At 43.1% G+C, this 11,922-nt stretch overlaps 1 protein-coding gene across 1 annotated transcript; it reads right to left on the minus strand.

The window, feature by feature from the left end:
* Positions 1-1,663: 1,663 nt before the first annotated feature.
* LOC128719128 (SUMO-conjugating enzyme UBC9-B-like) lies at positions 1,664-2,143 on the minus strand. Its single transcript, XM_053812751.1, has one exon. It carries the CDS (start codon positions 2,141-2,143, stop codon positions 1,664-1,666), a length of 480 nt encoding a protein of 159 aa, XP_053668726.1.
* Positions 2,144-11,922: the final 9,779 nt, after the last annotated feature.

The following is an 11,922-nucleotide window of genomic DNA, read 5'->3' on the forward strand; positions in this document are numbered from 1 at the left end:
TCGAGGGACGACCCGGTGACGACGGTGATGAAAATCATTGCACGCTGCAGTGAACCACCGTCGTTATGGCGCTGGGCCCGCTAAAAAGCGAAGGTCTATGATTCGATTGTTCTAGGTGCATAATTCGAGTGCATTGTTCATCGACGCGTACGAACATCGAATAAAGGGTCACACCATACAGGCCAAACCAATATTTATCCCTACACCCCTCCCCACGCGTTCGTCATGCCCTTTCATCTTGTTACTGGTAGTGAGCTAGCTCGATCGTTCCATTGCAAGTTACGCCACAAATGTGCATCGCATGTGTCCTGCGACTCGCTGGTCAACATTCCAAAAATTATCAAATGAATGTGCCACCGCGTGAAAATTCAATCAACCTCTGCCAGTACAACCAGCAATGGAAAAGCGCAACGACAACAAACAAACAAGCAAACAGTGATTGTACAAGTTGCGCCGGCCCCATGTGCCGAACACCCGTAAATGAGCAAATTATTTGGTGTTTGGGAAAATGTTAACTATTTGCCGAACGCGAAAATATCCCCCCGGAACAGTTTGCCGGTGTAATGGAAGGGGGAATGGCGAAATCATGATTTTCCCCAGTGTTCCAATGATTTGTTAGTGTTTGATAAAAGTTTAGATGCGTACATTGTTTCTCTTTCGACTAGCGGTGGGGCTTTTTTGATTGGCAAACATTAAAGGCTTTGCTTTAATTGCACTAGCCTGACAGCAACTCTAATTAGCATTAGCAAAGCTTTTCACACCAGCTCTACCCATTGAGGTTGCAATGGTGAATCCCATCGAAAATGAAATTACGATTTATCATAAGCCATACTGCTGCTGTCATGGAGCAGTTACAACTATAGGGACACAAAGGAAACGTATTTCGGATGGCTGTACTAAAAATGCACACGTACAAGCCTTCGATGGTTTCTATCTTTAAAAGACATTAGGAAGCATTTTCTATGGCAATCAAACCAGTTCCTTATATTAAGGTAGGTATTCTTATTAAGTCGCAAATCCGCTAGTCCGTAAGAATTGGATTCAGGATTAATGCAACGAAGAAGTACTTGCTCAGTGGAGGCTCTAAACGTTATAGGGATGCGCATGAGAACAGAATATCAAATGACAGCAACGATTTTAAGGTAGTGGAGGAGTTCTGCTTCTGTATTCTCGATATGATCGTAACTTAGGACAAGTTAAGCAGGTCCAGGATGTCGCGGCTACCATGGACTTCATAAAGCCCTACGATCCGGAAGATCGTATATCGCCCTACCAAGACACGTATTGCACCATTTTTCGCACTCTGTTACGCCCGTTAGTCCTCTATGGCCATGAATCTTGGAAAGTGCTAGTGGAGGACACCAACGCTGTCGCCAACTTCGACGCCTGCCAGACAGGCACGAAACGTAGAGGATCGCAGTGAGCTCGTTGATTGATACATGTCGGTAATTGGATGCAGCCGGGTGTGAAGGAGATCAACCCAGGACCGAGTTCCTTGGAAACGGATTCCATACTATCACACCAAACGTTTTCCCACACATTCCAATATGTGGATATAAAGATATTATCATTCTGTTCCTTTTACCTAGCCTATGTGGATAATACACATCACTTTAACACAGTTAAGTTCTGGTCATTCGGAACACAGTTGTGTGTTTCCGGTTTATTGTATGTCCAACATCATTTCAGCCTGTTCGCGCACACGTTTCTCATATTCCACCGGGTAATTGCAATATAATGCGTACGGTGCTTCCTGTACCGGGTCTTTAATGTTGGGGTTGTTTAACAGCTCTTGTATGCTGAGCAAAATTTGTTCAATTGTGATTGCGGGATGCCAATCACTTTCTACATTCAACAGCGATAGACAAACCGAACCGGATGGATACACATTCGGGTGGAACAACGGCGGCTCGAACACACAATTCGGGGGGCTAAACGGGTAGTCATCTTTAAATGTCATCATCAGCTTGTACAGTCCACCTTCCCACGCTGTTCCTTTCTTTCCGGGAATGGCACACTCCCATGCCATGAGGTTCAGTGATCCATCGAGGTTCTTCACGGGGCGAGCCACAAATCCATAGGGGTGGTCTTTGCGCCACGCTTTAAGTTCTTTGCCAAGTCGCGATGCTGCGATGCCGGACATGTTGCATCAAGTTTACTGCTTCTAGGGACAATTATTTTCTCCACTACGCACTTCTCAAACTATGTGCCTCTAGTTTCACAAGGAATCAACACTTTCAAATGACTTTTTTCAATTGGCGTCATGCCTTCTTCTTTGTGGTTTTTTTTTTCCTTTATTCCAAACTTTTTTGAAATATTTCAATACATTTTCCCTTCAACAAACGGTGCCCATGCAGCACTTTTGTCTGACACGTGCCGGATGTCATACGAAAACGATGCAATCTGTCAGAGGAAGAGTAAACAAACACATCCTGTTGTAAAACTTGCGCAATGTAATATTACTAGAATGTAATTGAACTATTGCGCACCAAATATTATTTTTTCATAAAGTTTCTTCCTCTTCTTCTACATCCCCATTATACACCCTCCACTAGAATACGGTTCAATTGTGTTGAGAACTTGGTCCTGGAGCAAAATAAACCTCCTATGTTTATTCATTCCATGAGACTAACAGGTATGTACTTTTATATAACCAATATCTCTAATTATTTTACAGGAACTAGAGCATATTACGCAGTAACAAAGCAAATGGCACACAGCCAAGCTATGACATTAAATGTTCTTTAAAGATCAATCAATTGTTAAATTGCATGCAGCTACATTAACTTGCTCTACAAACATGGTTTTAAACTAATCTTACAACCATAAACCTATCTCGGGACATGTAATTCCATTTTGACACATTATGGACAACAAAAAAGCAGCGAGAATACAAACGAAAGCACGATGGATACGCTGATCTTCCTTAAGCTAACCAAGTTGGCGCCTACTGCGTGGTGTTTACTAGGGATCGCTGGTACGCGCTCCAGCACAGTTGCCGAATGTAAAACGCATTACCTTTTCGCACGACATCACGAGCATTCGAAATTCGGTACAGATAGATCCTAGCAGACCAAAAGACCCATGCGAAACGATACTGCAAATACGGCTGTATCACATCGTGGCAGGATGTGCGAGCGTGTGCCAGAGGATTGTGATGCACAATTCCAATTTGCTGGGCTGCGCCAGTTGCACTCGATACACATAGGTACAGGGAGACTTTTTTTTTCCTTCACGAACCTTCCCATCTTCTTCAGAGATCACTGATACGGTTGAATGCTGATAGAGAGATTCAGATGGTTGGATGCATACTGATATCGACGACACGGGCATCCCAATCCCCATGCATTCCCAAATGAGTTTTCTGTTACCGGTTAGTGCAAGCCGTGTTGTGACTGTGAGGCCGAAAATGCAATGAAATACGATCGAAGGGATTTACGTACCGTGGCTGGGGTTAAATGGTACAGATTCGGCAGACGAGACGCGGTGAGCTATTGTAAAATTTCAATTCATTGCTCCGCTGAGATTACAAGCACGCGAACAAGTAAACTGATATGCTCGACCTCCGGGAAGGTTCGCACCGGGGAAGAGCGTTCGGGCGAAGGTTGATTTGAATGCGTTGTCCCGCAACTGAAGGATACGCCGGTGTACCGTTTGCCTCAAACAAGATCTCCTTCCACGCGACACTTCCAACGGACGTTGTCTGTGCCGTTGCTGCGAAGACTGCTGCGAACGCTTCCAGACAACCGAACGGAGTATCTACTCCCACCGAAGGGACCCGATCGGAAGTACACAAATTTACATTGTCAAATTCCATTGTCAGCAAGCGGACGGCCGTTCGCAGAGGCAGGGAGCGTAAGGTAATGATGCTGGTTTTACACCCCTCCCCAAAGTCCCAAATCGATTTGTCGAATGTGTAGCATCAGCCCCAAAGTTCCGACAGCCGGTCGCACTAACAGTGCCAGTCGTTATTTATTGCACAACAAACGAGGAGTAAATCGAAAATAAAACGCTGTAATAAATTTGTGCAAGATGTGCGCTGCACAGGGCGAGGGTTAGCAATTGAATGTTGAAAAGGTTTGTAATAGATCAAACTCAATTCCGAGCATTTGCTCATCGCACAATTTAATCAAGCAAATATAAACGACAATTAGGGAAATTGTCTGGAAAGATGCATCTTCTGTGTGTTAGCGTTTAATAAAGCCAACTAGTCGAATTCTTTCCCCCAAATGAAACCCAGATTAAATACCCTCAATAGACTTGGCTACATATTTGCTGTTCGAAATAACTTGAAGCGTGTACATCCCAGCGTCCACTCATTGAATGCTTCCACATTCACATGTGCGGCACTGTACCCTGTGGCTACAAAGCTCCTGTGTTATCCATGTACATACCTCGAATACCTTCCAATGCAACTCTGCAGTACAGCACCATTTCTCCATCAGCACAAAACAGAGCACGTTCCTTAGTGCGTACGTAGCTAACTTGTATGTTACGATTTTAGGATAGCTTTTTTCACGTAGCATCGGCATAGTCACCCATAGCGGCCCATTGACCAAATGTCACAACACGGATGCAACTGTTGACTCAGGTGGGTTTGGAAATTGAGTTTTCTCACGTAATGGCTAAAAGGAGAAATGTTGTAGAAGCAACAAATCCGAGCCAGGAATTCTAATCCTTTGCAGTTAATCAATCTTGTGTGTGTGTGTGTATTGCTTCGTAGAAATCTACCAACGATAAGGTTAAATAAGAGAAATCATTACAAAACGGCATAAAAAAGGTACTAAGATATAATTATATAGACTTAAAGCTTATGAATTATTCTGGAAATAGCAGGTGGAAATAGGGTCGTTAAGTCTGACTGATGTTCGTTAAATCACATTAGCCATATACGTTTACAGAGTTGACGAGGAGCGATTTAACAAACACAAAACAAACATTGATTCAATCGCCTCTAGAAATACCGCAAACCAAGGTAAACCAACTGCCGTCCACTTCTTAAGCTCAAACAAATATATGAGATCTTCAGAGTCACTAGATTTGAAGCCCCATGAATCTGTTATGCACAAACCAATCAAACCCGAACCCGTCAACAATCCGTAATCCAATAATTGAATGAGAAATTGATTGATTTCCCTGGACTGGCAAACGTCCGCACTTCTTGGAATTGATGTTTTCCTTCAGTCGAAATACTGGAGTGAATCAGATATCAGAAACCAAATCTGCCCAGCTGAGACAGATCATAAAGGTATATAAGTAAAACAAAATCTCCCTTGAACGATATCATTACTCACAATGTGCATATCATATTTCTTTTCTCCAATGTAGCTTAAATATGTATTTTAATAATTGGAACGAGTATTTGATGCGATGCTGCTAATGCAAACCCTTGCTCCGAATATCTTAAGTTAAACTTTATTATTATTGGTTTAAGATCAATTTTATCTTTGCGAACAGACTCGTTTGTCTTGATGCAAAGACAATTACCAACGAGACACTCGCCACCAATCATCTGATGAAGGAGTGGAATCTTTTCTATTGCCTCAGTATGGCAAAATGTCAAGGATCCCCGATACCACTTCATGTACAGCCTGTGCAAATCCTCCTCTGCACACTGCGAAACCATTCTTGATCCGTTGAGCATATTCATTCATTCGCCGAGAAAACCATTCTACCGAACAGCTGCTCTTTGGTAGAGCTGCGATTAGAATTGATAAATTATGAATCAATTCCAAAGTGAAGCAAATGCCCCAAGAAAAGGACGCTGAGCGCAAAGCAGCAAGCACCTGCTGCGGCTGCTGCACTTTGGTGATCCCTTCCGTCGTAAAAGGGACCAGTGTGGCCGAAGGTCGCTTGACTAATTTACACTCCGATTCATAGAGCTCAAGTAGCGTCCTAGTCCATGCCGGTTGAGCCATCGCTTCTTGTACAGTATAACGAGGAACGGGAGTAGCATCTAGTGAGTTAATCCTCTCCCGAGTGCCATTAATTAAAATTTACCCAACCTCCCGCAGTGGACAAGGGCGCCCTGACGCTTGATGCACGTGGGAACTGCAGTACGAACCGGGAAGCGTAGCGTGAAGCAAAGAGCACTGCATCAAAATGAGTAGCAAACCGAGAAAGATCCACCATGAAGCGCTTACCGTGTATCTTTGCTGTGGTAGTTGAAGCGTAGAAAGTCATCGAAGGTTTCCGCATCAAAATTCAACGATAATTTATCTTGGGACCAATCATCAACGAATGTTGGATGCCTTGATTCCGAACTTGGTCTATTGAACTGCTTCAGTGCGTACAGTTTTCACTTTAACACTCTCCATGCAGTGATATTAAAGCGCGTAGAATTGCAGAGTTCCCTAAAATAGCAGTTCCAAAAGTGTAAATAAAATGCACCAAAAACATCCTATTCCAGAATACTCACGCTTGCAATGAAGATGCCCACAGCAATATTGTTCAAAATGTAAGTCACTCTCATGTAATCAACAATTGCACAACCAGAATCCGAATAAAAGTCGGATTGTCCACCCAACCTTCGCAAGGCCATAAATCAAAACAAATCGCCAATGACAGCCGCCGTCAACGCCTCTAGCGCAACCCTAACCTCAAACGTCAGAACCTTCTCTATGTAAACTTTGTTTTGCCAGCGGATTACTTTGTTGCGCTTCGAAGTGTGCTGCTCCGGTTTCCCACTCTTCATTTCCTCTGCAATGATTTTCACTTCCAGTGCAACTTTCCTGAACCATTCAATCTGCTGTGCTTTTCGAAGCGAAAACTTTACCAGCTGTTTTTTTTTACTCCCCTCAAACCATGCTCCTCAACCGGACCGCACGGGTGTAAGCTCAAGTACACTCGAGATGCACAAGTGTGGCAACATTTTTTTATATTACTTTTATTACTCCATTTTGATCCACTCGTGGCAATCAATTGCACTTGCTTTGAGCTTGGAACGTGAATTCTTACCGGGTTGAAGAAGTTTCAACTGTGCTGGTACTATCAAGTGACCAAACAAACGTACTCGCACAGCTGCCAGCAGGCGGTGTGTTGCTCAGTGCGACAGAGTGGAAAACGGCAAGATTTAATATTGTTTAGATTTATCGCTAGAGGATGGCACCAAATGATAAAGAGGAATATAAATCCTTTTTAATAAAAAATGGCAAAAACAGCACAGTAAGTATGAAAAAGCTAATACAGTGTTATGTTTAGTTTTTTTTTAATTATTTCGCCAGGTGAAAGTTATTACCCGTGACCGGGAACTGGTCAAAAAGAAAGTGCTAAGTATATTTACTAGTTGTGTATAATGATCCTAGTATCCTTGGCCGTATTGAGATTTACTTACTTTATTATTAAGCTTTCAATATCTGTCACGAAAATCTCATGCTTTTCACAGATTTCAAAAAGATCTTTTAATAATAGTTTACTGCAACCCCTTAATCTTTCAGCTAATATATTCCACCCCAGTCGATGTCACTTCGCCCAGCATATGTATAAATTAGCAGCAAACTAAAAATTAATTTTCATAATATCGAACCTTTCTAATCGCAAGCACATTCAACATCCATCACCCAAACGGATGCGGCCCGTATAGCCCCACAAAAGTTGACTTAGCTGGTCGGTAAGCAACGGATGTTGTGCCCTTCCACCACCGGTATGCGAAAACCTCAAATTTACGGGCTGCCAGGAAGCCCAAAAATTTTGACATGAATGCAGTTCACTCCAATGTCCAGCCTGATCCAAATTTCTATGCACGACACAGGACGGGTCCGAGCAACCACGGCCGTTGTGTACGGTTCATGAGTAGGAAATAATTATAAATTATGGTCGTATTCATCGGGGTGAAAATAATGCTTCATTTTCACGGCCCTCAATGTCCGGACCACCGGTCTGCAATTGTCTTGCAATGAACCAGCGGTGACCACGAACCCTCACAGGCCGGGGAAAAACTTTCACGAACGCATGCTATCCGTACATTTGAAAGTTCCTCCACCAGACAGGCCAGTTGGCAGTTACGGGCAAACGGAGTGTAGATTAACTTCGCTGAATTCTGACCCAATTGCAGTGGCTTCCCTCGATGCGTGTATGTGTGTGTGTGTTTGGGGTTGAGGATGAATCATCTACACATGCACACATACGCTGGCTCGTTAGTGAGTGTCTAATGAGTTTTTGAATGGAGGCGCCTGGTAACGGGTGATTGGCGTAGCACGTCAATTGATGAGGCCGATGATGATGATGATGAGGATGGGGAGATTCTTCATTCAGTTAGCCTTTAATACGGTTAAACTTTTCCTTCACTGTTCGCTAATACATACAAAGCCGACTATTTTGAGGGTATTAAAGTGTGCGGAAACAGCAAAAGCCGTTGCCAGTGCAGAACCGCAAGAAGTTTCTGCCTTCGCACGAGTGAATGAATGGGTACAAAATGGGGCGAGCAACAACGCATCGGTCAAACGCTCACAACCATGTACGGGTTTGGCCGGAACATAAACTTCTACGGCACGACCGTTTGGCAAACCGAGAAATAGACACCATCTCAAACCGAAGTGACAAATTCGAGCTTTGCCGCCACAGATGGGTTGCGATGCATGGCACGGGTGCGAGAAACTTTCTCCCCTTATCACTACCAGACAGGCTACAAATTGGATTTGGTTTGACTGTTCATCTCACTGGCGGGTACCCGGTGCCTGATAGAAACTTTTCGGAAATAACCGGAACCACGGAATAGATTCGTTCGCACTCAAGAATGCCTCATTTGCATCCGTATGATGGGTGTGTTTGGCTGTAGTTGACGCGCATTAAGTTTCACCGAGCGGCAATCACACAAATCTACAGACACAATTTTTTAAACCCACTACCGATTTTTCGCATTTGGTTTGGAAAAGCTAATTTTGGAAAAAAAAGTTTTTTTTGAACATACCAAGGGGTATAGGGAATAGGGAATTAAACTATTTTTTGTTGTCCTTAGTTAGTTGGAGTGTTTACTTTATCACAAACTTTGCTTGTAGTTCATGTGATGTTCCAAAGTTACAGATCGGTGAGTGGGGCAGTATCGAAAAGAAAAACTATTTCGACTATGTCCAATTTTTTTCAAAGTTGGCGGAAATCATAACTCAAAAACGGATTTTTGTGACATAGGTTTTTGAATTGTACTCAAGTTCGTTTGGTAAATGTCGCATCAGCGCATGCTTTTACCATTATGACCATTGGATTGGATCCAAAAGCTTGATTTTAGACACGTTGACACGAGTTTAACCGAAGCTACAACGGTGTGGCCAACATAATGTCGGACGTTTATCAGAGATCTCTCCTGCTCATAGACCTCACCTGGTGTAATGACTGAAGGAGTTGCTCCTTCTAGGCCTGTAGGGAATGGTAGGAATACTTTCATGTCCCCCGAGTGTACTTGTTCCGTAATTCCTTTGTAGGAATTACAGCACTGTTGGTGATATTAGTTGTTCTGCTTCAAAACGTTAAATGGGAAAACATTACAATAACATCCTTGCCAATCAACCGGAGTACTCCAACAAAACAGGATCAGATGTTACTCCGGATGTCAGATGTTTAAAGAAAAATGTGCGGTTGTGCAAGGAAGAATGTAACTATGAAAAGATCATTCTGCCTGAACCAAATACCTTTCAGCTTCAAACCTTCGTCTCATGATTTCTTCCACTTCCAATTTCAGTCACTACTCCACGCGGACTTCTGAAGGTGAAAAGCGGAATGCAAAAACCTCAAACATTGAAACCTCTCCGGCACACCAGATAGGTTCAATGCGAGCAAACATGAATGTGCCGGAAACGTTTCAAATTATTTTACATATCTTTTATTACAACCCACAGCAGCTGCTTCCACTCTGTCTTCCTTGACGAACTACCCCGTACATCGTTATCTTCGGTGCTGTGGTGGGGTTGGAATTAGGATGCACATTTTATTGCCACATTCCGGCACGGGTGGTGGAGTATGCACCGGTAGAATGTGTGGCGCATGCCTTTTTCCCACACCGGTGCCACGAGTGGGTGCTTTCGACGTTGGTGTTATTAAATGCCCATGCAATGGATTTCCTTTCTCTTAACTTTACAAACGACTTTCGAGCATGTCCTTACCGTAGTGCTATCCGATTGCTTGTCCATCATAAATGTCTCTTCGCCCTAGTGCGACCTCAGCACCGAGAACAAAAAAGGGTGTGTTTGGCTAGGAGAGCAATGGAAAGGCAATGTGGAAAAGAATGTCAGCAGCTTCATTTCCGAGAATCATTCCAATTCGATCCATAAACGACCATTGTCATCTGCCATCTGGCGGACGATGTGTGAGGAGCATCGTACTACGGAATGAAAATACCATTACAGTTGAATTGAAAATGGAACGTTCTATCGACACGGCACTCAGGCCATAATCGTGTTCCAATCAGCAGGTTAGTTCTCAAAGACTTATTATTTTTTTTTTTCAACAACAATCTAAAATATGATAGATTAATGCCCTTGTCTGTAATATCATTTATATGAAAATATTTTAGTACAAACTTAGCATAAAATTAGCATCATGGTAGTAAATATTTCATCGTTTTCCACTCACTGCAGCAATAAAACCCGGAGCAATATCTGGCGCGTGCATAATGGAACAGAAAGAAAGCGTATTCCATCGACCATTTACGTACGCTTCACTTAACGCAGCTATGTCGTTACTATTACCATAAATTGTGCACTATCGCCAAACGGCTTCACTGTTCACCATTCACCAGCAACTCTATTTGTTTTACCTTTTCCAGGGCAAGCAATGGTGGCGGCAGCCGCACGTACACACACCGGGCACTCGCACATGATGTGGCGGAGAGCACTCGCCGGAATCCAATACGTCGAGAATTATCATCCAACGGGGCGGTTCCTGGAAAGGGCCACCAAGATGATGGTGCATGAAGAATCAGGAACGCAGTAATTGAATTTTCCATAACTGCAGAAAAGGGGAAATTGAATTTTTACAAGCATGTGAGATAAATTTAAAACGATCTTGCAGCGTGTTTGTTTTACTAGCACTGTGAAGAACGGACGTGCGCTAGCACGACCGTATATCTTGTTTAATTAATTTTAACTTAACCACCAAGAGGTGAATTTTTCGTGAGAGATTTCTTTCCAAAGAATGGCATGTTTGGTTAAATAGTTAGGATTTAAATTGTAATATGTCATACGCAAAGAACATGCTTTTTTATTATGGGGTAGTATGACAAAATGCTTATGAGTATTTACCTTAGTAAGAGACATATCAGAAAGTCCATCTTGACGATCTCTTCGCAAGAAAAGACGAACACTGTGGGCGAACAATCTTTTATCATCCATGCCGGGAACCACTGCGGGATGATGGGAGGGCGGACGAAAGTGTCAAGAAGCAAACCTCCCTTAATACTATTCAATTTACAATACGCAAGGATCAGTATCAGTAAACCCGGCCAATACGTAAATTAACAGACTAAGGCATAACAGCATATACAAACATACGCATTCTAACTGAAAACAAACACTAAATCCATACACAAAACCGACCAAGGACACATAAAATGTGCCACACACTCCCACGCTACTGCACTGTTATTTTACATTTTAATTAAAAGATATTTATGAGCTATGTCCTTGGAAGTCGGCAAGTCTGATACGCTTCCCCACCCATCTCGATGCGCTAGCATGGAATGTCCTTACGGAAAAACCACCCCCTCCTTGACAAAAGGGTGTGCAAAAGCGCAATTCACCTTGCAATCCCCGAATGGAGAGTCACATTACGGTGAACCGTTCCTGGAAAGTGGTTTGGGAAATGTTAAAAGCGGTTACGGGGTGGTACGCTCTTACACCCATTCCGCACCATCGTTCCGACAATATCACTAAAACGCCACGGCACACACTGTTTATTCGCGCTGGAGAATTTGAATGAAAGATGGATTCACCG

The sequence above is a fragment of the Anopheles marshallii genome, chromosome 2, assembly GCF_943734725.1.
Source record: "Anopheles marshallii chromosome 2, idAnoMarsDA_429_01, whole genome shotgun sequence".
Lineage (NCBI taxonomy): Eukaryota > Metazoa > Arthropoda > Insecta > Diptera > Culicidae > Anopheles > Anopheles marshallii.